Genomic DNA, 27823 nt, shown 5'->3' on the forward strand with positions numbered 1-27823 from the left:
AGATGACGTCACAGGGTCCATCATCGAACGTGATGTCACGGTAGCCGATACAGGCGTGACGCTGCATATACATTCACGGCGATGGCGTTACTCCTACCGTGAGGAAGGAGCGTTGACACAAACGCTATGTTATATGTTTGAAGTCTTACATCATCATCATCATCGCTAATGTAGATCCACGGACGTGAAAACGTCTGGTAACATGACGTCATAATAACTCCACTTCCCCCTCTATTGTTTAAGCTGTCGGTTGTGTAACGTCACCATAGTTATTGCGACATCCACGCCGATGACGAACATGACATCATACCTGTCAACCTATTATCAGTGCCCTACTTTATATACAGACCAATTCAGACCTTATTGGTCACCCCATGGCCTTCTAAATCTCAACGTTCGCCCTACAAAGTCCCATCACAAGTGAGAAACACAAACAAATAAACAAAAACATTATTTGTTTTGCCCGAGTTGAAGCGGCTGTAACGCCGTATGGACCTGCAAACGCAATGTTCCCGTACAAGAATACGGAGTGAACCCTATAGGGGCCGTCCATAAATGACGTCACGTACCTAGGGGGGGTCAGACATTTGTGACGATATGTGACGAGGGGGGGGGTGTGAGAAATTTGACGTCACATCAAAATGCGCAACTTTAAATAAATATAGACAACACGTTCTACTTCATTAAATAGACTTTTTAATAAATGTTTTCTCCTACAACATCAGAGTGCAGCGCCACATTAAATACACACTACAATGACAATAGTTTAAAGCGATTTGAAGCACGTTTTATTTTCAAAATGGAATTTTTTTTGGGGGGGGGGGGAGGGCAGAGCTTTGTGACGTCATATTTGAGGGGGGTCTAACTTTTTGTGATGCCGTGTGACGAGGGGGGGAGGTCAAAAATCGTCCAAAATCGCGTGACGTCATTTATGAACGGCCCCCTAATTGGCTGTTTAACATCCATAATAGAGGGGTTTTGGGGGGGGGGTTAGATCGCGTTAATGTCTAAATGTGTCGTTAAACCCGCCACCACCCGACACAGTCAGTGATGTATGTTACTAGTATAGTGTATAGTAGTGACGTGTAGGTGAATAGTAGTGTATAGTGTAGTGTACTACTTCAGCCCACCGATGTGTCGGAGAGTTCATCCACGACATTTACAATTTGAATACTTGGCTGTGTCGGGTGGTGGCTGGTTTCACGACACATTTTATATATTTACGCGATCTACCCCCTCCCCCCCCCCCCGTGTTAAAATGACGTGAAGGGGTGGGGGGGGGTTAATCTTGATTTGAAGCTTTCGTGACTGCACTAATCCATAATCTTCAGGTAGGTTGAAAACAATAATAAGAATAGATCACGACGTTTTGATCGCCACACAAGCAATCTGATGACGATCGCAATCTGATGACGACCGAATCGTCGTGAACTATTATTATTTTTTCCACCCACGTGACTTTACCGAAAGGAACAAAGAGTATCGGGGGAGGAGGGGGGGGCTGGTTTTAAACAACCCGCCCCTCCGTGACGTCACGCCGGCAACAGATAACATGACGTCATCGCACCGCACCACCTCCCTCAACCATCCTCAGACCCCCCCCCGCCCGCTCCTCCCATCCAAGATGTCGGCGCCAGGCGAGGCGTTGCCCCGGGTTGGGCCGGCGTCTCTCTGCGAGATGAACGGAGGCGGCCGAGACGAGGACGAGGAGGAGGAGGGCGGACACAACCTGTGGTGAGACGAGGAAGAGCGGTTGTTGTTGTTGCTGATGATGATGTTGTTGTTGTGGTGACGGCGGTGGCAGAAAATGGTTGTGTGTACTACTGTGCAGTGGTGGGTGGGTGAGGTTGTTGTTGTTATTAGTGGGGAGGTTGGTGGTGGTGGTGCCGGCATCCGTGCAGTATACCCCAGCAAGCAGCCTGACAAATAAATGGTGATGGTATCGAGGAGTGGTGATGGTGAAGGGTGATGAGGGTGGTGGTGGTGATGATGGTGATGGTGGTGCTGGCCTTCTAGGGTGCTCACTTTAAACAGCATCATACCCTACATGACTGTAATGGGTAATTATTTGGCGGTGTGAGGGTGAATGCGGTGATGATGATGATGCCGATGGATGTGTTGCTGTGATAGTGGTGATGGTGAGGCCTGTGGCTGACTTGAGCTGTGGGTGGGTGGGGGCGGCTATGGCTCTCGTTTGCCCGCAGGCTCTCCATCCTAAGCGAGGTGTCCAGCCGCTCCCGCTCCAAGCTGCCCACGGGCAGGAACGTGGTGGTACTGGGTGAGGAATTCCCCTCGTGATTTTACCTTCGTTACGATGTTCTCCGTGATTACAATTGCTATGAAATGGCCAGGTAACGGAACATTTGGTTCCACGCACAAGCCGTGCGAACAACTATCTCGGGCTGCGCGGAGGCACTGCAGCGGTGGGCGCGTTTTGACGATTACTGTTTAATGTTACATTTACATTATTATTTAATGACTTAATTATGCAGTGTAAACGATGAAACTCTTAACTCATCATTAAGCAGCTTTAGGCAAGAGCGTGGTGGTGTAGGTTGAGGGATTGTTGCTGTACCTCACGATAACAAATCGATTGTTTAATATCAGAATTATCGTGGATTTTTTTTTATTAAGCGTTAAATAAAGGAAATTTTTTTGCATTAAATGGCATCAGCGATTTTTGTTTAGTAACAAAATTTTCAGTGAGCATCATGGTGTAGCGTGATAACATTGACACTTGACGACGAATGTTATACTCCTCTAATGCTGGATATTATATTAGACAAAAGTTTTGCTGGCTGGCTGACTGTCGCGCAGGTGAAGTCATCCACGCCGATGAGCCTCCCAACAACACCGGCCGTTTACCACACGCAAATGCTGGACAGTTCTGGCTGCACTTATTAAAAGAGAAGTAATATAAAACTCGCCATCATCCTACACAACCAACCATTACATCCTTCAGATATATATACATACTCCGTTTGTCAATCCACTGCTGGATTAAGGCTTCCACGTGCCGTGCAGGTTTTGGGGAGTCCTTTGACCATACTTCACACTGGTAAGTGTGGGTTGGTGAAGGCGGTGGTCATAGATGTGGGACCGTTTATTGCAAGAACCGATTTTGCAGCATTGCTCTCAGCTGCCCAACATCAGACACTGCACCAAAAATCCACATTAGAATTTGTATTCAATCATTCAACATAAAGTTAAACAAACATTATGCAGCTCATCAACAACTTATAAAAAATGTACAAATTAGACTACTTATTTATCTTAGTTTGTCCAGCAAAGGCTCAATGAGTCTGAAGACTCTTTCAGGGTGTTCCTGCATTGGGATGTTTGTTTAGTTAAGAGATTGGAAAATAGAATATCAAGAAGAGCCATTTTTTTGTCGAATTCGGTAAGAAAAAAAACCCGCAATATTTTAAGAGCAGCAATGCGTGGTGAATACGAGAGACGGTGGTCCTTAATTAATAACGGGTCACGAAGCAGTCCTTAAAGAGCCACATGAGACTTCCTAGTCTAGTTGATTTAATGAGGACTGTGCAATTGATGGGATATTGCCATAATTACGTGTGGATAACATTCAAAGCTCCTCGCAGAATCCATAGCCATACTGCCATCTCCTGGCAACCTCGCAGCTCCCCATAGACAAGAGCAGGCTGGTGCTTGGTGAGATTACTTTGTGATTCACCAACAGTAGCATTACACTAATTCACCCATTTTGTAACATAATCCATACCACCAGAAAATAGTGTAAGAGACAAGCAATTAACATCACGACACAAATCATTAAACCTTAATGTAACGAGCTGCATGAAGGCAATCGTGGTAGCTTTAAGTTAGACCATTAACGTATTCACATTGCAATTGTTAAGCCATTAAATAAACCATTAAACCAACTTTGTATCATTATTAACACTTAAATAGAATAGCATACCATCAAGCTGCAGACTGACTAAAGAGTGGTGTGCGGGTTAGAGCATTTCCTGCATCACCAACAGTACTAGAATATCAAACTTATTAAACAAACATAACAAATTAAGCACGGAAATAACAGTAAACAAACCATTTAACCATGACAGAATAATATAACGCATAAAACAATACTTTGCCATGAACCCAGTTACAACTAGCTTCATCAGGCGACAGTCCGATGGCTGAAAGCAAATCTGGCTGACGCCTGTTGAAGCTGGTTGTAATTACTGGCGAAACGTCATACTCAGTTTGTAAATGTTGTGGCTTGGCTCTCCAATACACCGGTGTGCTGTACCAGTGACGAATTGGCCACGTTCTGTTTAAGTGACAACCCTTACTAGTTGGCTGTGTTGGGTGGTGGCGTGTTTTAACGACACATTTATATATTTACGTAATCTAACCCATAAAAACCTCTTATGGATGTTGAAAGTTGTCTTAATTTTAGTTGTTTCCATTGGAGCACTGTCATGTTTTCATTTGCAATATTTATTTCGGGAGCCGATTGATTCACAGTCAGTCTCTTCCAAGGGAGAAACCTGAGTTAAAGGCTGTGTGAATTATACTCGCAGTTCGCTGATATCATGTGCCATGGAAGGCATGATGGGAGGGACCTTAGTTATGGTCAGAATCCGTTTGCGCATATCATTGTTCATTTTCTTCCAGCCATCGAACTCTTTTCTGTCCTTGTTTCTCATCATTTACAGAATGTGTTGTTAGACTTGGGGTACAGTGAAGCCTCATGTCATTGTTCCCCCTCTGTGCATTTCCCCATATCTAACGTCCCTTATTGACTTTATTACACCCATTGTTTCCTGACTAACACTGTCCCACATCTTTATTTCAAAATATCACTACTTCCCATAAAAATGTTACAGTGAGCTTTTACTGTCATGCAAATAATATGAAAACAGGGAGAAAATTGCATAATTATATGCATATTTGTCTTTAATAACACGTTGTTTTCACGGATGTTCGTCACTCCTTGTTTGGGTGTGGTGCCATATGAAATGATTATGTATTTGCATTACTCTATGATCTGGTGAGCTCGTTTGAAAGTTAAATGAAGATAAGGTGATATTGCAAATATGGTTTTATTTCTATAGTTTCCCAGGTCTTCATTATGGCAATGAATCTCGCTGTGCTCCCGCATGATAAAATAAAGGATAGTCATTTAAGTCTTTATAGCAATGAAGCAGTTTTGCAGTGACTTGATAGTATTGTGCGGAACAGTGTTGACAATAGTACTGTTGTCATGGGTCGTCTACAGCCAAGGGTGAACGCTTGGAGCTCACATTACCTTACGCCATTGTAATTATAATTTTGTTTGATGGCCATTTTGTGGAATTCAGCAGTTTTCTGCGGTTGTTTTTTGACAGGCAGCCCCTCTCGACGCACGTGCCAATTATTGCACAAGCAGCTGTCGCATTTAACATAGGTCGACCCGTTTACTGTCAGGTTCCTTGAAACAGTGTTTTATAAAAACGACTTGACCCCAGTGCGCCGTGTAAGGGCTACGAATGCAAGTGTGTGCGGTGTGCTGTGGACACACGTCAGCCAGCCCATTCGTTTCTGGAATATCAGGCGTGGCCCCTTGCCTACGGAAAAAAAAACTGTTCGCGGCATGCAAAGTGATCAATCACTTAATATGCCGCACGGTCGCGCACAGTGGGGTAGTACGTTTATTATAAGCTCGTTTCGTTGCCTTCCCGAAGGTGCAGCTTTATAAACACTCACACACGTAGTATACCAGCCGGACCATATTACCTGGAATACGCCTGATCCCATCAGACCTCGAAAGCTAGGTCTAATTGAGGCTGAATAGTGCCTGGATAGTACTTGTAATCATAGGTGACTGCGGGGCTGTGCTAACGTGCTTGTCAGCAGTGCAGCAAAATCCGTTGTGCTCTACTTCTATGCTGCCCACCTCTACCAGCTTGCTCTGACCAACGCAGTGAAGCATAGTCTAATAATCCCCAGAAATCCACTCCTGGTTGAGGAGGCGGCCCTCATCCAGAAGTGGATTAACAATGGTATGTATCTTGCAATGTACTGTACTGTAGATATCTGCACTGATCTAAGGTTGGTCAACGTAATTCAATGATAGCCTTGAGCTCGGGCGGCCGCAGATTTAGTAATGGCACTTCTCCTATTGATCCTGATCGCATTCTTCGTCATGAGTGCGGCGCACACTCCCTACTGTCTTAGGGGCCGTAAATGACGTCACGCACCTAGGAGGGGGGGGGGTCAGACATTTGTGACGATGTGTGACGAGGGGGGGGGGGTTGAGAAATGTGACGTCACATCAAAATGCTTAACTTTAAATAAAAATAGACACCACGTCCTACTTAATTAAATATATATTTTTGATCAATGTTTTTTCCTACAACATCAGAGTGCAGCAGCACATTTAATACGCACTAAAATGACAACAGTTTACAGCGATTTGAAGCATGTTTTTTTTGGGGGGGGCAGAGCTTTGTGACGTCATATTTGAGGGGGGTCTGACTTTTTGTGACGCCGTGACGTCATTTATGGGCGGCCCCTTAACCTGGTTTGCAGGCCAGGGCTTTCATTCTCACCAGGTGTATTAATGTAAGACGCGGGTCTTAGATTCAAATGTTTGTTACATGTTACAAAAGCAGAGGTGTACTAAGTCATTACATTCCTTAGACAGCTGGTGAGGGGCTTTCCTTGATTGCATTTGACATTTTTGCCAGGCAGGTTCATTTCATAACCCCATCATCTGCTTATGTATTTGGCCAAGTTTTAATCTTGGACGGCTGCCTTTGAATCCGATTAAAACAATCGTAATGTGCGTGAACTAATGTAAAGGATACGTTCTGCAATTATAGACCATTTATGTCCTGCCAATACCAGATATTCTTTAATGTGGACAAAAATACAATAAAAACTGCTATAATGGAAATAATTATCATGCTTTGGCTTGTTACAGTTTTCTTGAGCGATGTTATGAGCATGATTGTCATAGACCCATTGTGTTCATGGGAGGTCTCTGCTAATAGTCCTGTAATGTAAAAACAATTGTGACCTGCATTGTAACCAAGTGGGTTAGGCCACAGCCAATTTAGGTTAGCCTGAAATGAACTTTTAGTGTATAGCTTCCATTCCCTCTGGCCATTTGCTTTAAATCAGAAATGATTGTCATTGACCACAAAACGTTAAGCGTTGCCATATAATAGCAGATATCAACAGTGATATGCCTTGTGTGTGCTTTGCTTGCCTTCGAGGCTGTAGCCGACATGATTATATGACTCGGCAAGTAATGATGCATCGATTGAATTATGAAATCGATTATTATGCTCACGGTACGTGCAGTGCATCGTGCATTTCAGAGTCGATTATTTAGCGTGTGTGGAAATGTATGCTGAAGTAGCAAACACAACTGTGCAAACATGAACAGGAAACATCGTGAGACAAATGAGTTAGAAAAAATGTGACCTTGTCTCTGGAGCCACACCGCTCCCATTACAGTCTTCTGTAGTTTCTCCCCTGCTGCCATTCTGGTTCATTGTTCACTCTCTTAATGTTAACCTAACATTAGCACATCATTTATATGTATAATATGACCAGAATAATTGACAATCGAATTATATATTTTTCTGATTCTATTGTCAATGCTCCCCTCCCTTGTCTCGGTGCCCAAATGTACCCCCGTCTTTTTGTCCCCGTGTTCTTGTACCTCTCCCGTGTCCCTCTGTCCCCGTGTCCGTACCCCATGGCTGCCCCTTGTCCTCATGTCCCTGTGAGTCCGTGCACCCATTTCCCCTTGTCCAACATCTCCGTGTTCTCGTGCCTCCGCATCTCCCTTCTTCCCCGTGTCCCTGCGATTGCACATTCACAAATTCCCCCTGTCCTCCCTGCCCATGTTTCCTGTGTCTGCAGGAGAGGATGGCTCTGGGAAGACGTCTCTGGTGGCCAAGCTGCAGGGCGTGGAGGAGGCTCGCAAGGGCCGTGGCCTCGAGTACCTTTACCTGAGCGTGCACGACGAGGACCGCGATGGTAGCGCATCCCCCACCACTGATCCACGCACCACTACTTTGCCCGCTGATGAAAACTAAATAAAGGAAAAATATTTTTTTTCAGCAGATAAGGCCCCACTCAGCTGTTTCGTTCTTTTTCAAAAGCGACCTGGCTACCACAAATTATAGCTCAACGAAGTGGCTTATCACGTGGAAATTTATAGCAGCGCCAAATAATCTGAAAGCACGTTGATTTTAAATGTGAAGGCAAAAGCCGGAGGACCTGGAGAAAAATCCACACGACCATGGGCAGAGAGACATGCAAACTCCAGATATACAGATGTCAGGGTTTGGATCGAACCCACGACCTCCTGTACATCAGGCGAAGTAATTAACATCCCGCCGCCATGGCAAGAAAGATGGACGGAACCACGAGTCTAAAGGACTGGCGAATGGCTGGCCGGCACAAATACGGGCCAGGCTTTTTATTCTCTTGTCCCTGTGCGGATGGAACGGTGGCACTGGTAAGCGCACTCCTCCAATAACCTGATGACATGGGTTTGATTTTCATCCACGGCTAACATCAGTGGCGAGTCGTATCTGATCCTGTCCTGGGTGCCCGCCGCCCCTCTTCACCAACCCATACTGGCCAGTATGATGAAATATGGTCAAAACATCCCCCATGACTGAGATGGTGTTGGGAGGCCTTCATCTAGCAGTGTACATTGTTACTGTTACGCCAGCAAATAATCCAAAACATTTCACGATCGGCTCTTGCCCCAACAGTTTGTAGGCTATAGAACTACAAAGTTTAACACGTAGGCTTTTGCGACCACACGCTCAAAACAGAAAGATCCCCTGAATTTGCCTTCAAGACAAGGTGTTTGGCTGTTGGTATTGGCGGGCGCCGGCTAAGTCTAGATCTGCACACGAGGAATCGGTTGGGCCAGCACCACAACCGTCCCAGGTTTGATTACACAGCCACGCCGTTTGCTGGCGCAGGGCCCAAACGAGCGGCGCGTGCTCATGGCCGTTGTCGTGGCCTCCCTGTAGACCACGCCCGCTGCAACGTGTGGGTGTTGGACGGCGACGAGTACCACAGCGGCCTGCTGCGTTTCGCGATGACGCGGGAGAGCGCGCGCGACTCGCTCACGCTGCTCGTGGCCGACCTGGCGCGGCCGTGGCTTATCGTGGACGCGCTGCACAAGTGGAGCGGCGTGCTGAGGCGGCACCTCGACAGCCTCAAGATCCCGGTGGATGAGCGCAGGGACATGGACAACAAGCGTGAGTGCCCCGCGCGTGTGCCTGCGTGCGAGTTCAGCGTCTGCATGTGTGTCTTTGTATAGCTTTAAAATGAGTACCTGGTGCGATGTGTAAACATCATTACCCGGGGGGCAAAGGCGGCCGGGTGTGGTGCTGGCCACCTCCCGCCTCGTGTGCAGCGCCGGCCTTCACAGATGCTCTCTCGTAGCACTTGCTCCAAAAGTCTGTTGAGGCTATACAGGGGATCTTTGTCTTGGTCATTGTTGGGGAAGCAATGGCGTAGTGGTTAACATGCCGTGCTACGAACCTGGTGACATGAGTTTGATTCTTTGCCGTGCCTAACTTCAGTGATGTATATCTCAATGAGTCCTGAGCCTCTCCTAGGTCGACTAAGCTTTGATGAATAGTCACGATTATGCGGTAACAATCTAATCGAAGGATCGATGAATTTTTGTTGAGCACTGTTTTTTTGTATTATCTGCCTTTTTATGTTGTCTTGTACACTATTGCGTATGCAAATTAAAAACTTGCCATTATTACTATTTATTCTTATTATAAATGCTATGATGATGGAAAATATGGTACAGTATATAATCATTTGAAAGACTCGTGATTCGATGCTTGCATCTTGAGTGTAAAGAATGATTCATTTATCGTAACTTAATCAATCGCTTAATTGTTATGCGCCCATGCCTGCTGTGATGTGTTGGGCAATCTGATGTGTGGGGGTGCTGTGGGGTTGGCAGCATTATCTCCCCACAGTGTTTGCATCTGCAGTCTAAAGGTGGTGGACTTTTGCCCAAATTGGACAGAAAGGGCTTTTTTTGCTAAAATGGGAGTAAGATGCCAAGGCAGTCATGAGCCAGCACGAGTGATTAAATACCCTTGCTGTATTCTTTACAGATTTGGGCTGCAAATTCAAAGCCGTTGACCACATTATCACGTGGGCGCTCAGATCTGAATTTGCAATTGACATTGAGAATACGCAGCACTGGCATATGGTTTTGTCAACCGGAGCTGCTCATGGAAATTAGGAAAATTTAATGCTATTTTTTATAAATTCAATATACACATTAAAATATCGGCATTCACCATAATAAATGTCTTGGTGCCCTGATCACGAACGAGTGCGAGTTGTTTTTCTTCATGCATCAGCAATTCTAGTTTTAAGTCTTCTGTTGTCTTCCCAAATTGATTGCTGGCATGTTGTCCCTTTAGGGTGCTGTAGTTTGGCAGCTTTTAATTTACGCCAAATTATAAAAATGCATAAAGAGTTGTGCCTACGATGGTGTCCTTGCTTTTCTAGTTTGAAAGGCAAAGTAATGCTATCAGCGAGGTTTTTTTTGCAGTAAACTTTTAGTGCAGGGATGTGTGAACTTCTTTCGCACCGTACGTCTCCAACCGTGCTAATCGGGCGTTTATAACTTTGCATGCAGTGCTGCATTAGTTGATAAAAAAATAACATTCTTATACTCATGCTACACACATGGAATTAGGCACGTGACAATTGAATGTTATCTTTTTGAAAATTACCCAAAAGTCATATGCTCTTTTATTTTTATTTAAAGCTTTCGTGACTGCAGTGATTCATATTCTTGGTTCTTTCGGTAAAGTCACGTTGAAGGGAAACAATAAAATAATAAAATATATATAAAACAATAAAATTCTCACGACGTTTCGACTGCAACACAAGCTGATGATGACTGCTTGTGTTGCAGTCGAAACGTCGTGAGAATTTTATTGTTATATATATTTTATTGTTTCCCTTCAACGTGACTTTACCGAAAGAACCAATAATATCATATGCTCTTGTTACATTTATGCTCATGTGAGGGAACAAATCTACAAGCGAGTGCTAGAAGGAGAAAGCAAATAAGAAGATAAACACGAGATAAAAGAAAAGTATTGAATCTTGAATCGAATCACCCCACCACTCCAAATCACGATAAGTAAATTTCATCGCTTGGGCAGTTAATTGTTATTTTCCAGCTCTTGTTAACAGTTGTACCATGTTGGTTTCGGGGAGTGGTTAGCTTATTGTACAATTAATCCGGCCACTCAGAGCTTTTAATTCCTAGCCATGACTAACATCACCAATGAGTTTATATCTGAAATGGTTCTGGCATCTCCCCCCCTCCTTCAACTTTCATTAAATGGCATGGTAAAGTATGGTCAAGTAACCCCCCCCCCCCCTGACCATCACGGTCTGGTTAGACATTGATCCAGAAGTTGATTGACAAAAGGCTATTAAAAAAAAGTTGGTGACGTTGTGGCAGATTTTCACATCCAAGTTGCTCTATTTTAAGAATGTGTGCCATGCAGGATGTGCTGGTGTGTGTGCGTGCTTGTGGAGAGATGTTGGGGTTTTTCACGTTGATGTAAAGGTTGTTGTGATAAGCATTGTTGTCGCCTTGACTTGTCCTCGTGTTATTCAGGTGCTGTTTGAGCCTCGTTTTGTATAGTGCACATTGGTAATTTACCACGGTGTTACAGGAGTCCCATATGGAATCCCATATATGGTTACAAAGTGTGCCTCTGCGAACTGTATGTGGTATCCCATATATGGTTCCCAGAGGCAGGCTTAGAAGCAGTCAGAATTGGTGACTTAACCGTACTGAAGGGTCCTAATTGTGATATATAAAAAAACGGTCACTGCATCACTGCTGCTGTTGTCTGGTCACGTTTAATCCAATTTAGTTAGATGTTGATCTAAGACAAGAGGACCCCTATGACCCTCTTCGAGAGATGCTGACTGGTTTTGTTGTTGTTGCATACGGGCAAAGGGCTGTGCGGTTTTTACACATTTCTGCATCTTGTGTGAAAGGTATGGTTTCCTGGCCTGCCTTTCTTTTCTGGTTATGATGGGTGATTGTTAAATTACAGACTCGATATTCTATCACAGCTTCGACATTTTTTTTGGCACCCTTGTTACATATACATACGTCAAAAAAAAAATATATATGACGTAGGTGGATATACGGCGTCCCGCACATAACGTGCATTTTGGGGGGGGGGAGAGTCCTCTATAATTGTAAAAAGTGGGGGTATTTTGAGAATGTAGATAACAGAGGCGGTTGCTATCTGCATCTCTACACGGAGGAGAAACGTCACGCTTCAGAGCAGTCCCAGCCTAGTACTGTACTGTGCAAGACCTGCTGGAGCATGTGTGTGTGCGTTCCAGAATCAACGCGTAATTTTCTGGGGGTTTCAGTGGAATTTATTTTCGTATTGTAGATTATTAAAATATTAAAAGCAATGTAAATAACATTCCAAGTTGTCGATGGACGAAAGTTGGTTTCAATAAAAAATTACGGGGTTTTGTTTGGATAACTAATATATTGGGGGCACTCCCAGCCACGAATTTGCCCAGTTGTTTCGAGGTTACACTGTTTTGCATGCAACTACTGTCATCAGGTAAACATCATTGAGTCGGGGCATAGTACAACAGCAGCTCTGTGTTTAGGATCCCAAGTCCCCCAACCGGGTGCACATTCCTCGATGCCAAGTCCGCATGCAAGGACAATGCACTGGTGTGAATGTCTGCTTTCTATTCCGTGCATTTTTATTTGTTTAAAACGAAAACCGTTGGCTTAACAAAACCAGACTGGAGCTCTCGCCAAGAACGGGCTCCTTTCTCCGGCTCCTTTCAGAATGCACGCTGCTGCTGCTGCGGGTCCATTTCTTGATTTTTTTTCTGGTATTGTGCTTTCTATCGGCATCATGCCACGATATGAACGCATTTCTATTCGAAACGGTCGCATCTTAGCAGTGCTCCACCATCATGGCAGAGAATGGTCTCGGAAGAAGAATAGTTTTAAAAAAAATGTATATCTTTATCCGGGAATGCCTGTCTCGGCTGAAAGACGCACAGACGCAGACAGACAGAGAGGGAGAAGTAGAAATATGACTTTAACGAGATATCGGGAATGGAAACGGTCATGCCCTGATGGCCAAAATGACCGCGATAATAGAAGAGTGAAGCCTCGCTGAGCCTCGAGAATATTTTTCAGGAGGGGTCCAGTATTGTGATGTTTTGGCCAGTACCGTTATTGCTCTTTTTGCATATGGGAGGAAACCAAAGAGTCTGGAAAAAGCCTGCTAAGGATATGAAGGGGGCTGACACAAAATTGTCTGCGTGGATTTAAGAATCCATTGACACGCAAGCCTACAACAAGGTGTTGTAGGCTTGCGTTTCTCGTTTCACACTCGTGGCTCACCTTTTATACGGCCTGCAAAGAATGCTCATCACACGTGAATTAAACTTACATTTTTATCCACGGAACCAACATTTTCTGAAATTGAGTGAAAAACTAAATTCAATTCATTTCGTGTGCCGGTATTGCCGCTTGCTTATTACTTCCGTGCGTGCGGCAGTGCAAGTGCATTTGGTCTCGCTCTCACATGGATACACCTGATCCCAATGCCTACGTCCAGGAGCTGCATAGTTTTTTTATTATTAAAGTGTTATGGGTGCTGGAGGTGTAGTGTCCACTGTTTACACAAAGCATCACCGGCCTGGTGTGCTGTTATGTCATTAAAACTGTTGTTACCGTAAGCCTCGAGTTCGTCACAAACTGAAAATGAGCAGGCCCTGCTGTTGTACTGTATGAAAGAGCGTTTAAGGGGAAGCCGAGTGAAAAGTATGTATTCGGCATGTCATAGTTCTTGAATTTAAATTGAGCCTTAAACTCATGGTGCATAAATTGAACCGGATGTATGTGTGAGAGAATCCGTTGTTTACATTGTATGCAAAATGCAGGAAAATGTTAGTTGTTGGCTTGTGCAGCATTAACCAAACTCTCCAATAGACATGGACTACATGAGATTTTTTTAATAAAACTAAATGGTCAAAAATTGCATCGATTCTTGGGTCGAATCTTGACCTGAATCAGGACAATTAAATATTCAAGGTTGGGGGAGTTACTGAATTGATAACATTTCTATCACCTGTGAATGTACAGGTGCAGACGTTTAATTTATGTGTGCATTTACCTGTCCATTGATGTGTGTTTTTTGGGGCAGAAATTAGCACACTGCCCTACGAACCCAGCCACCTGAGTTCCATTGCTGGCCATGGCTTACATCCTCGTATCAACGGCGAGTGATATCAAAGCAATTTTGGGCTTCTCCGTGACCAACTTGGCTTTAAATGAGTACCTGTTGCGATGTGTCAACATCAGTAACTGGAAAAGCAAATGTGGCTTGGCGTGGTTACTGGCCACATCACCCCCGCGTCTGCATTGTGGTGGGTTTAATAGGTGCTCGCTAATAGTACTTGTCCCAGGAGCCTATGGAAGCTATGTCTGGGATATTTACGTTTGTTATTAGAGTGCTTGTGCGGATGTGAGTTATATTGTGTGTGAGTGTATACTCCCCAATGGAGAGTACAGCTGGTGGATCTACAAGTTAGCGCAGTCAGTCAAGCCATAACACCTGCGTCTGTCCCTTGACCTCCTGCCAATGAGCTATCGCCACTTGACTTGAAAGTCTCAGAGTGCATCTAGCCTGGTGGCATGCACTATGGTGCTGTCACCGGCGCTTAGTGGCCAATGGCGGCCGTTGCTGTGTGTGTTTGGGGGGAGTGTGCGCGCGTTGTCTTTTCTGTGTATGATTTATGGGTGCGATGGCACAGCGCTTAACCCTGTCGCACTGTGCGACAGTTTATCAGCCTTAAACTGGGGGATCTTTGTTTGTGTGTGCGTTGGACCGTGTCTCGCGTGCATGCGCAACAACTCGCGCAGTCGTCCGAGAATTCCAGAGTTACGTCGAGCCGGAAACGGAGGAGAGCTCGCCGCTCCGGAAATCCGGTTCAGGGGCACTGCAGGCGTCAACACCGCCCAGCGCAGCGCTGCTGAGCCAGGGCTCCGGAACGAGCCCCGGGGGGCTGTCGGGTGACGAGGAGGCGGACGAGTGCGTGGTGCTGCCCCTCGGGGAGAACACCTTCACGCACAACCTCGGCGTGCCCGTGATCGTCGTCTGCACCAAGGTGAGGCCCTGCGCGGCTGAGTAATTAAAACTTGAAAGAAAAAAACAACTGTTTTAGATTTTTGGCAGGTAAAGCTACATAGCTCTTTTTTTCAGAAGCGATCTGACCACAAGTGATCGCTCAACGAAGTGGCTTATCGCCGTGTGGAGATGTATAGTAACGAAATTAACGCATGTTGATTCTAAATGTGGAGGCAAAAACCGGAGGACCTGGAGAAAAATCCACACGACCACGGGGAGAGAGACATGCACGCTCCAAATGTACAACAGGCATCAGGGTCAGGATTGAACGCATGACCTGCATACCAGGCAAGGGAGTTAACATCTCGTCACCGTGGCGCCCCTGGTTGCACGAAGGCTCGACATCAGCTTTTCGATGTAACGCGAATTGATACAGACTTGCCTTTACTGTAAAAATATAAATAGAAACTCTCTTTACTTTTCGTTTATTTTATGCATTTGTATTTACTACTTGTCTTATGCGATTCGTTGCTCTCGGTCGCACTTTTATTTTGCGCGCGGTTGAAATTTACTCTACTCAGTCGGTGTTAGCCACTGGGCTTGACGCAGTTCTTTTTTTCCATCCTGTTGGGTGTATGCCCCCTGGAACCGTTGTCATTCCGTGGTAACGTGCACTGATGTCTACTTTATTGTGGGCGATATTGGCATCTAAAATAAAGATGAATTGATCGATTGAATACACAAAGCGGGAGTGCTACCCGGGTTGGAATGGTTACCGTCCTGGATCTTGCAATACAGAGGTCACCGGTTTCATTCCATTTCCCAGCGTGGCGTGGCATGGGCAAGTTTTTCCAAGGCAAAATCGCCCGATGATGCTGGATGTAATTACCAGCGAAACGTCACGTTACTCAAATTGTAATTGTTGTGGATTTACTCTCCAACACACCGGTGGGCTGAAGTAGTAACTAATTGGCACGTTTTGTTTACATGGTAAACCTTACTGGTTGGCTGTGTCAGGTGCTGACGGGTTAACGACACATTTATACTCGTGGTCTTACTCAATAAACCTTTATTATGAAGTGTATCCAATCCCTCCTGCATCTGTCCACTCGGCAGTGTTAATGGGTACAGCATAGGTAATAATTTGGCAGGTCGTGTGTGATGGGGTAAAGTGTGGGTATACCTCCCACCTTTTCCAAGACCTCTGGACATCTGTATGTATGTATGTTGAACATCTTTCGCACCGTACGTAGCCAACCGTACGAATCGGTGTAGAGGAGCTCTCTTGAAGTTCCTCTGTCGCTGGCCCTTCCGCCAGCAGTAGCGTGAGCAAGCAATTGCAGGGCTGCACCTTTACCTCTATACAAATGATACAATCACGTTGCAGTTATGATAATGCTGCTTGTTTTGAGGTTGCATAACAGAGGATGCAGCCCTAGGTCCAAGAGTTCTGGCACGTTGTTTTTGTTGTGCACAGTACGGGCTTTTCCATGACAAAACATGTATCATCTTATTCCACGAAGGGGTTAAAAAGTGATCTTGTGTGAGCAACTAAACATTATTGCTTGTACAGATCCAACCACTGGAACAATGTAGAATATCTTGAGGAATGCATTCCCAGGGTGGGATTGCAGCAATCCCAAAGGCGGTTCCATCTCGTTGCTAAATGAATTGTCTTGTGTGCTGTGGCAGAGCGACGCGGTGAGCACGTTAGAGAAGGAGTACGACTACAGGGAAGAGCACTTTGACTTCATCCAGTCGCACGTGCGACGCTTCTGCCTGCGGTGTATCCTTTCGGTCGAGGTTAGGAGGGCATCGGCCAGGAATCTACCACTCTTGATTGAAGGCCGCCTCGAGCTGTCGCCATTCTCTCAGTCTTGCATTGCAACAATCTGGAAGCTGCACACGAGCCGATACCGTTGCTCCGGTGCACGTTCTCTCTTGCGTGTCCTCTCCTTTTCGCTGCCACGCGTTTGTTATCTTCGACCGCCGGCCGTCACCTCTTCCCGTGACGTGGCCTGCCCTCCAGACATGGGGTCGCTTGTAATTTAAATAACCGCACCATTGCGAGCTGAAATGACAATTATATGCCATTGAACATCATTACAATTGATGCAAGTACAATTGCAATTTATCGCAGCCCACTTTTCTTCAGCGGTCAATGTGATTTCTCTGGCTTGCCTATTATCCCTAATCTATAAATGTATCTTTCTGTCTCCCGGTGTGATTCCAAGCGATGCTTGTGGTATGGGGGACATGTGGTGTATGCAGCCATGTGTGTTGCTCCTGATACTGTTATTTTATCATGTTTAGTCGTTAATTGATAACCTTGTCACGGTCTTTAAATATACATCTTGTACTCTTGCTCTTTATTTTCAGCGTGAAATGTTACCGATGTGAATTTGGCTACAGTGACCTTGCTATTGATGTGTTTTGTTATCTTACGCTTAGGCCATGGTCAGGATAAAAAGAATTTCAGGTGGGTGGCAGTGGCTCAACTTGGTTTAAGCACAATCTGTGTTGATGAAGAGAGCAGAGAGAGAGCTGCGTGCGTTTGATCCTTGACTCGTGAGCTACATACCAGACGGAGCAGCGCTGGTCTACACGTCGCTCAAGGAGGACAAGAACGTTGATCTGCTGCACAAGTATCTCCTGCACAGGCTGTACGGTTCGCCGTTCTGCACGCCTGCCCTCGTGCTGGAGAGGGACGCTGTGTTCATGTGAGCAACCGCGTAGAAGAGCAACTCGATTCGCATCTTATCCCACATTGGATATTTGCGGCCAATCTCACCGACTTGCTAGTTTATCCAGGAAAGCCGCACTGAGCCGTATGACTCTTGTTCGTGAGGGTCCTGCACTGGGTTTTTATTTTAAGATGTTTTTAACCAATTAAACAGTGGGAGGAAACCGGAGCGCCCAGAGAAATCCCACACGCGCAAGGGGGCAACACTGTATCCCCGTGCAGGTGGAAAGAGGTGACCATTAGTCTACTTGATGTGTACCGTCTTCTCCTGGCGAGCCAGCGTATAGCACCTCGACGCCCACTGGGAAGGGATTTTCACGACGTTTGTGCGATCCACCAAACCTCACCTCAACAGCCTCCACAGTGCTTTTATAAAGGCGTGCGCCACCATCACCCGGCTATAGCGGCGAGGCCATCACGAAGGCTTTTCTGCTGTGGTGTCCCAGGAATAAATAAACTAAAATCTAAATCCGACCTTGGTTACCACCTCAACTCTTCTCCACCCATCGAAACCTTTTGTGTGCTCTTGCCTGAGGCTATGACCATGTCTGCTTGCTTGTCCAATGCCATATATGTCAAAAATGCTTTGTCTGTCACGTGTTTTACTTTGTCGGTTTTGTTAAGAAGCAAAAAAATTTGTTGCCAATATTTCACCTGCCGTGCCGGTCGTCATATGTGCTTGCTGACAGCGATTGCCCCAACAGTCTGTTGAAGTCTATATGGGGGGGTTGGGGTGGAAATCTTTGTAAGTGAATGGTAGTGTTGTGCATAGCGCAACCTGCTGTCGATTTCTGCTCAACCAACATTGTTGACTAATATCTAAACCGGTTCTGGACCTCCCATATATCGACTCAGCCTGACATGAGTCCCTGATGTGGTGTGTAAACGTCGCCACTTGGGAGACAAAGGCGGTCTGGCTACCCACCCCTCATGTCCCGTGCCGGCCTTCATAGGCACTCGCTAATAGCACTTGCCCCAGCAGTCTCTTAAACGCTATACAAGGGGGCTTGTGATTGTTGGCACAGTTGGTGAATACAGGCGGTGCATCTGCTAGTCATCTCGGTCAACCCATAGCACCTTTGTCTGTCCCGTGAATTCCTGTCGGCAAGCCTTCCACACTTCACATGGCCTCAAAGTGCATCTAGCCTGGTGGCATGCACTGTGGTGATATCAGCGCCACTTAGTAGTGAAGAGGGGCTATTGTAAGGACAGTGTCTCCTCTGCTGTCCTGGGAACATACCCGAATCTGACCCTGGATGCCACCTTAAACATCTTCTACCCATCCCAATCTTAGTCTGCTCTTGCCTGGCGGTTTGAGAGTTTCTGCTTGCTTGTCTCATGCCATATCTGTCACATTTGCTTTGATTGCCCCGTTTTATGTGCATTGTCGGTCTTTTTGTATCCGTATTTGTCTCTTTGTTTACAGTGTCTTATCTTCCTCACAGTGTGTGCGCGCGCGTGTTGTATGTGTGAATGTAGGCAGTGGTAGTGCATTGGTTCATGCGCTGCACTATGAATATGGCACCCTGGGTTTGATTCAAAGCCGTGGCTAGCATCAGTGCCGAGTGATATCAGAACCTTTTTGGGCAGCCTCTAGATCAACTTGACCTTAAATAAATCCCCGGTGCGGTGTGCGAACGACGGCACTGGAGAAAAGAGAGGCTGCCTGGTGTGGTGCGTTCCACTCCACACAACCCCATCGTGTACCCGACCAGCCATGGTCTATATGACTGCAGGAATCCATACTCTTTGGTCCTACGTGACTTTACTGAAAGAAGCAAAGAGTAGAGGGTATTTGTGCAGAATTCTTGAAGGGATGACACACGACGCATAGTGGTGCCGTTCAGTTTTTGATTTGCTAAGTATTGGTGTTTTGTTTTGTAATATCTGTGTAAGAGACTGGCTAATTGATGTGTAGCGTTGTTGGGATGCAATTGCTTGAAGGACGCTATATAAAATGAAATTATTATTGAGTCGTTAAATAGTTGTGGCGCCATGGCTGAATGTCACAGAACTCCCCCCCCCCCCCCCCCCGCCCCACATGTCCACGCAGCCCGGCAGGCTGGGACAACGACAAGAAGATCGGCATCCTTCACGAAAACTTCACTTCCGTTCGGCCCGAGGACCAGTACGAGGACATTATCATCAAGCCACCCGTCAGGAAGGCAAGGGCACGAGCAGTAGCTGTGGCGGAGCTATGGAGCATGCGGGCAGTGCAAACTGCACCGGGACCCAAGGGGCCGGATGATTGGCTTAGGCGTCAGGCAACGTTGGGCTGCGAAGAGAGGAGGAAATTGTATGGGAGATGCCATTTTATTTCTTGCACTAGGGCCCATGCTATTTAAAAACTATTTTTACACGCTTTAAACTATTCAAAACGATTAAAACTAAACTATTTAAATTAATACGCTTTTTTAATTTTTATCCGGTAAGGCTCACTGAGCTATATAGCTATTTTTTCAGAAGCGACCTGGCTATCAAAGATGATAGCTTGACGAATTGGCTTGTGTGGAAATGGAGAGCAGTAGCCAAAAACTACCAACTGTGATGCCCCAGTGGCCTCGGGCATAATGCTTTGCACGCTGCATCTTGTGCATTCTGGGTGATTTAGTGACAGCCTGGATGCTACATAGACTTATAATTGCTCAACTCGTCTGCCCTGTGTCCGTTGCATGTTTGCTTGCGTGCGCCACTGCAGTGGGTACAGGAGAAGGAGGTGTGTGCGGAGGATGAGCAGGTGTTCCTCATGAAGCAGCAGTCACTTCTCGTCAAGCAGTCGCCCTCTCCCTCCGGGAGGCCCGCAGTGCGTGAACCTCTACACCTCAATGCATTCTATCGCGCTGTGTAATTGATGAGAAACTCTTCACAAGGAACGAATTACGTGAAGGCTGCAAACAAATATGGTCAACTTTTGATCATCTCTGGCAATAAAAAGTTGACCAGGATGAAGCAAAAACCATCGATAATGCAAAATCTGTGTAAGTTAGGTTATAACAACCCACATGGTTTACATTCATAGAATGAGGGTGTAAACGTGCAATGTCTCCATTTTATTGTTTCTTAAAGTCATTGGTTTACTTGCCGACATGTTTGTGATCGTGTGCGTACCGAGTTATTGACTCTCGACAGTAAGGAGCAGCTAGGAATGAAACCAGTGCCTGTAAAGTAATTTTTACTTATTTTTTTCACGTGCACGGTTTATCTGAAATTCGGTTAATCGACCCACGGATAATTTGAGAGGCAACTGTAAGAGAGAAATAACGTGCAAAATGTACTTTTTTTAATGGCAAAAGATGCATTTGTGACCATGCCTTGTATTTTATTTGACGGCACAACACCATGTATAATGCACACTACCTTGTTTTTGGCCACGAAGAGTCAAACTTGTGGCCATATTTGGACAACAGCAGGACAATAAGATAATTCTACACCTGTTTCATAATTGTTAGGAATCATCAGTATAGTAGCCATTGCTGCCTTGCGCCTCATGGCACATGTGGACAAGAAAGCAGTTGTGGCTTTATGTGGACAAGCATGTCTGATGACTGGGGACAGTGATAATTTTTGTCGGTGACGCAATGGATGTGTGTTTTGGAAAGCGTTGCAGAATCCACGCAAGTGCAGGAGTTTTATTTCCTTGTCACTGCATGCAGGACGCTGGGCAGAGGGTACCCGGTGGTTCCCCCCGAGCCTCCACTAGGCCCGTGGCTTCCAACGTGGCGAGCGTGTCGCCCATCTCTGTGGGAAACAAGAAGCTGGACCCCGCCAACGTTAAAGGTCCGGGCTGACATCTCAACCACTGGTGGGGGAAGCAGTATGCGAGGTGGTAGCTGTGACACACCAACTTTTGTCTGCTCCACACCTGGAATACCCCAGGTGTATAGAATTCATACTTCATCACACTGGGTGGTGTGAGTTAATGAAGGTGGGAGGCAATAGATGTAGGCGAATAGAAGTATGGTACAAGCATGGACTGTGCTGAACTGCCCTCTGCTGTCCCCACAACAATTCTGCACAGTAGTCACCCATACAAGCACCGTGCAGGAATTTTAACACGCTTGGTGAGAAAATAATTACTCGGCGGCGAGTCACCTGCCTTGTGGGCCTCACGCTTTGTGTTTTCTGTTTGCTCCCGCAGGAGGTGGGACAAGCGAAGGGGTGTTGGCGAACTTCTTCAACAGCCTGCTGACCAAGAAAGCCGGCTCGCCAGTTGGAGCTGGCGGGGGGAGCGGTGGACCGGGAAGTTCACCAGGGACCACAAAAAAGCACGGTATGGATGCCTGCTTTTTCGGTTCGTGGCTTCATTTATATGTGGCACCGCGGTGGCGAGATGTTAACTACCTCACCTGGTATGCAAGAGGTTCGTGGGTTCGATCCCGACCATGATGCCTGTATATTCGGGTTGCATGTTCTCCCCGTGGTCGCGTGGATTTTTCTCTGGGTCTGCCGGTTTTTCCCCCCACATTTAGAAACATACGTTTTTGGAGTATTCAGCTGCTATAAATTTACACGTGACAATAAGCCACTTCATTGAGGTATCATTTGTGGCCAGTTCGCTTCTGAAAATGAGTCTTTTAGCTCAGTGGGCCTCACCTGGTCAAATAAAAAGTTTCATTTATTCGGAAGCGATGCCCAACAACGGCCGCAAAGTGCATGCAGCGTCCGTTGCGTGCACGGTATGAACTAGAGAGAAAAGAGAGCCTTGGGAGAAAAAAAAAAACTCAGATTTCTTTGTGTAAGTATTTTTCACATTTCACAGCAATTTTATTTTTTAACTTGTGCTTCACATTGCTGTTGAGTAGGTTTGATTATTGATAACTGGATGGCCATGCAACTGCATTGCTGTACTGTACTGCAATGAAAACCTACACGGACCAGCGTGGTGAAGTATGGCCAAATAACTCCCATGACCCTGCGTGCTGGGGTGGGGAGGCAGTCATCTAGCAAATCTGCTCTGACAATGCCAATATCGAGGCTCTGCTTGCCCACGAGACGGTTCGGGAACACGTTTGTCGTGCTGCTATAACTCCATTGAAGGAGCGCAGACTAAAGTTGTTTACTTTCTGGTCCATAGTTTGGGTTGCATGGCCACAATCGCACTGCAACTCGTAGCCATCCAGAATCAGAATATTTATTTATACCGGAGGAATCCGATGAGCTTTGAAGCTCTTTTTCACAGACGTCCAGTAGGGGGGCGGGTCAGAACATTGCAACAACAATACGAAAAAACATGATAGCAGTGGAAAGTATAGGAAAGGTAAGCAAATCATTATAATAAACGAATAGAACAGAACTTTTATTTTACCAGGTAAAACCACTGAGAATGGCATGACATTTAAATGCGCGCACGGGAATGACATGTACATGTGAACACTGGCATGGTTCTGCGTTGTGGTGGGCATCATGGTGTATCTTCTTGTCATTGAGCTTCGTTCTTGAATCGGTATTTCACCTTGAACGCTTTCGCTGTACATCCGTGTTGTTTGTGTGCTGTGTCTTGCACCGCGCCGCCGTGTGCTGTACTGTCGGGCATACACGTCCCCTTTTTCCTTTGGGTTTCTTGCTGTCACAATCTCCGCTTTCTCTGCCCACTTCCCCATCCACTCCACTTCCACCCCCCCCCCCACCGCAAGGCAAAGGCTCGAAACGGGTTTGTAACGGAGCCCTTTGGCCTGCATGTCTGACAGCTTTCGCAAACACTTGTAGACGGATGTTTACAAGAAGCATTATGAAGCTTCATTTCTTACGTTTACTCTCGAAGCTGTTTTTTTTCCCCCTCTTTAAAATACTTTTTTTTTAAGTTATCAGAAGATTGAGAATGAAGAAAGAGCTCAACGATTTGGCAGGTGGTGGGGTAAAGTTGTGGGTATTCCCACCTCTTCCGAGACATCTGGCCAGTATGGAATAGAAGGTCTAAGTGCCCTCTAGATCGGAGGTCGGCAACCAAAACAACAAGAGACATTTTTTTCGAATTTGGTAAAAAAACTATTTCAAGAGCCGCAATGCGTGTGAATACGGGGCAGTCCTTTGTAAATAACGTCATGAAATGGTCCTTAATGAGCGGAATGCGACTCCGGAGCTGCAGATTGCCGACCCCTGCACATGGTAAACTGGACTCCCACGGTAATCTGGACTCCCACGGTAATCTGGACTCCCACGGTAATCTGGACTCCCACGGTAATCTGGACTTCCACGGTAATCTGGACTTCCACGGTAATCTGGACTTCCACGGTAATCTGGACTTCCACGGTAATCTGGACTTCCACGGTAATCTGGACTTCCATGGTAATCTGGACTTCCATGATTGGGGGTCAGCAACCAAAATAACAAGAGCCTTTTTATATTTCAAGAGCCGCACAGCAGTCCTTAAAGAGCCACCGTGTGCAGCTCCGGAGCCGCAGATTGCCAACCCCTGCTCTAAATGGACTCTAGAACTTCCTAAAGTTGAGGCCCTTCTGCCAGCAGTGGCATGAGCAAGCAAATGCAGAGCTGCACCTTTTACCAGAAGAACGGCCTTTGCCATCATGTTTAAAATGAATGCAGAGGAAAGAAGTCCTGCGGCCCGGAGTTGGGCGTGGTAGCGCACGTCCTGTGATCCAGCGCTTTTGGAGATAAGGATTGGTGGTTCACGCAGACATTTGTAACGTTCTCAGACCCCCAATGGGCTGCAAGGCATCTTGGAGAGGGCGATAAACAATCGCGTTTCGTAAATCCATCTGTGCGCGCTGTTGTGCGTTGTACCCTCGTGTGCATGCGTTTCCTCCAGGTACTGTCGATTCCTCCCCACGTGTAAAACATATCTTAAACAGTAATTAGTAAAACGTTCCAACACCGGGCCCTTCTAAGTCTTGAGACTCGGTGAGACTTTCCTTGATAGTTATTATCATCCTATATGGAACACTTCCACCAAGTGTAAATGTATAGCCATTGTTGTCAATCCACTGCTGGATGAGGGCCTCCACCACAGCGTGGGGGTCGTCGGCCATTATTTGGCCACACTTCACGTGGGAGCATAGAACTACAGATCGATGGATTTTCTGCTCTGCCCCCTTTTTGCTGACGACGACGGAACCCCATGCATCGTTTTGGAATTGTATTGTTATCCCCCGTTCCAAACGTCCGTTTGTATGCTAGCTGCATCATTGTCATTGCATGATTTGGCTGTTTTGGTAAAGAACAGGGATGTTCCTCTCCGCTTGGCACGCGCGCGAGCCTCTTGCATGCCGCTGATAGGACGTGCGTGAAGTCCAGGGCTTGCGTCGTCATACACACATTAACCTGACGTATTGTATCGCTCCATGTCTCTTCGCGTCACGCCCTGGAACGGTACGCAGGACCGAAGCCAGCGTTGACCGACGTCCAGGCCGAGTTGGACCGCATGGCGCGCAAGTCCGAATCTACGTCCGTCCTCGCAGCGACCAACTTCGATGACGCCGCCTCCTGAAAAGCAATCCCCTCTCTTGCCGTGCGCACGCTCCTCCAGACCTCTGAACCGTAACCATTGCCTCTCCCCCACCTCGCGTCCTTCCCCGCGACCTGATCTTCGAGCCTTTCCCGAATTTGCTGTCTTAAATGGGTTACTAGGACAACCACTTTTTTCAGAAGATGAAAATAACCTACCTTTGCAACCATGGCGACGTGCCTCTATCATAATGCCTCCTTGCTCCGTCGAAGCCCCCCCCCCCCCCGCTAATTAAAACGGTCCAGTGTGGCGGGTGTCACTGTGTGGGTGTGTGGGTGCGAGTCACCGTACTTTATCGGCTAAGAATTTCAGTGGGGTAAGGGGGGGGGGGCTCAAGTGATGAAGTGAAAGCGGAGGTTCGTTTGTGCTGTTTGATTAAGCTGCGTGTGCAAAGCAGGTCACTTAATTGCACGTTGACACGAGTGGGGGGGGGAGGGCATGAGTTTACTACCACCTAGATGTGCGTGTTCGCGTGTATATTCTAACAAACTTGCGTTACGCTTGTCTGTGTTATCGGCTTGTATCATCAAGTTACGCACACGTACGTACGAGCATTTGTACACGAGCATACGAACTCCGAAAATGTTGTTTGCGCACACGCAGTTCAATTCCTTGCAACCGACGACACTGGAGGCGTTTAACTGGTTCCGCGCGCGTGCAAACAAGCGCCCGAGCAGAAAAGCGTTTGCGTCACGCTTGTGAAGGAGCCCTCCGACGGTTTCTAGAGGCTGGGTGCCCAGGGTAGCCATTCCAAGCCATTGCTGTAGCACCAAGTTAGCCGTTGAGCTTGCCGAGTTGCCGCGAAACCCGTGGCCCAAAAAGCACGTGCGCTCACACGTTTGTCCGTCGAGCGAGCACCTTTGCAGGGCCTCGCCGGGGGAGGGAGTCGACGTTTCAAGGGTGTCTCCCCGTTGCGGATTCGTTGGGCACTGTGTATAAATACATTCAGGGGGGCCTTAGAAGGCAGTCCACTCCATTGACTTGAGAAACGTTTCCAAAACTTGAGAGATTTAATTACGGTGTATTGTTTGTTTTCATCTGGTAATAAATTCGGAGAGAATAATAGAGGTTGTTGTTAGTCTGCTGAAGTGGCCTAATTTGTAGATGAATCAGTGCAAACAGAAGTATTGTTCACATTTGTGAAGTGAGCACACGCTGAAAACTCTATACTGGACTGAATAAATTCCATCGTCGATATTAATGTAAGCCAAGTAATTTGCGACCTCGATTGTGACCTGTATGGTCAAGATACACATTTCAGGATGTCTTCGAAATGTACGTGGGCATATTTCGATTGCCATTGACCCTTGTAATAGCACCAACAGAGAACAGTCCAGCAGTTGACGGAAAATGGCCACTCATCACGTTATTGTAATCAAAAGGTAAATTACAAAAAAACATTGCATATGACGATGCCAGGTTGAAAAGTCCCTTTGTCTCGGAAATATTGAAAGGCTGAATAAAAATAAATCTGAGCCTCCAAAACAACTGTCCATGTTCCCCTTGCCGGGCAGCCAATGAGGAAGAGTGCTTCGGCACCCAATGAGCAGTGCAAATATTCCATCTTGAGTCAATAAATAGGGGCAAATGAAATGCGTTTAATTAATGGAGTGTGGCTGCCTTTGAAAATGTTTAAAAACTCTAAAATACGTGAGTGCTGCGATGTGCATGTCACGAAACTCATGCTGCGATTTTAACTGCGATAAAAACGTGTTTGTGTGTTTTTTATTTGTGCTTTTTTTCTTGTAATATTTTTTTTTGGGGGGGGAATTCCTATCTTGCCCACTTTTAACCCTGAGTCTCCCACCTCACCACCCCAAGACACTTGACCTCTCTCTCTCTCCTACTGCGTGCTCGGCCGTGTATATAGTGAAGCACAAGTTTTATTTAAGTACATCACGTGTGAAGGCGTGTGTAGAGTCTCGGTGCAGAGCACATAGATGCGCTAAGGCTTGTCCTCATAACCCCCCCCAACTCCTCCCCGCAGCTCTCCTCTGTGCTTTCTAAACCCTCTCCACTACCACTCCCCTCCACCAACCACTCGCGACACTCCTTCCAGCACTTTGTCTGCATCGCTGTGTGTGCAGAACTCCCACATGTAAAGTACACAAGCAGGCTGCTCCATCGACTGGGACGTGAAGAAGGAAACACCCCAGCAGTATAAGAGCATGGAGAATGGGCTCGCAGAATACAGACGTACAAATAAATAAAGCATTACGACAAACGTCTTCTCGTTGCGCTGCCTTTGCTTGGGTGGGTGTCTGATAGATATTTACCATCGTAAATGCACTTGAATGTTACAATTCGGAGCATCGCCCGACTGTGCCAACAACAGCGTCACCACTTGAGAGTTTTATTGGAGTGAAAGTGGGAAGCGCCAATTGCACCGCCGAGATTTTGGGTTCTAATCCATACTGTGATTAAACCGGGTTCTCAAGTGTCGTGAGTTGA

At 46.4% G+C, this 27823-nt stretch overlaps 1 protein-coding gene across 2 annotated transcripts; it reads left to right on the forward strand.

Moving 5' to 3' along the window:
• The first annotated feature begins 1547 nt into the window (after positions 1-1547).
• On the forward strand, positions 1548-27596 carry LOC116944226 (cytoplasmic dynein 1 light intermediate chain 1-like). 2 transcript variants are annotated; one of them, XM_032957741.2, is made up of 13 exons: positions 1548-1734; positions 2205-2278; positions 7882-7998; positions 9012-9242; positions 14963-15207; positions 16860-16953; positions 17752-17887; positions 19964-20075; positions 20609-20713; positions 21564-21687; positions 22049-22180; positions 23544-23560; positions 25245-27596. In XM_032957741.2, exons 1-13 carry the CDS (start codon positions 1553-1555, stop codon positions 25260-25262), a joined length of 1587 nt encoding a protein of 528 aa, XP_032813632.2. In that variant the 5' UTR covers positions 1548-1552; the 3' UTR covers positions 25263-27596. The 2 variants fall into 2 exon arrangements, with proteins under 2 accessions (XP_032813632.2, XP_032813631.2); XM_032957740.2 differs by lacking the exon at positions 23544-23560 and having other exon boundaries at positions 1550-1734.
• The last annotated feature ends 227 nt before the right edge of the window (positions 27597-27823 follow it).

Source organism: Petromyzon marinus, chromosome 20, assembly GCF_048934315.1.
Source record: "Petromyzon marinus isolate PM22_M1 ecotype Great Lakes invasive population chromosome 20, UKy_Petmar_22M1.pri1.0, whole genome shotgun sequence".
In the NCBI taxonomy this organism is placed as follows: domain Eukaryota; kingdom Metazoa; phylum Chordata; class Hyperoartia; order Petromyzontiformes; family Petromyzontidae; genus Petromyzon; species Petromyzon marinus.

Coding starts and splice junctions, on each gene's coding strand:
- LOC116944226 (XM_032957740.2), top strand. CDS start 1,553: ATGACGTCATCGCACCGCACCACCTCCCTCAACCATCCTCAGACCCCC. Junction 1,735..2,204: donor GAGGGCGGACACAACCTGTG/GTGAGACGAGGA, acceptor GTTTGCCCGCAG/GCTCTCCATCCTAAGCGAGG. Junction 15,208..16,859: donor TGATCGTCGTCTGCACCAAG/GTGAGGCCCTGC, acceptor GTGCTGTGGCAG/AGCGACGCGGTGAGCACGTT.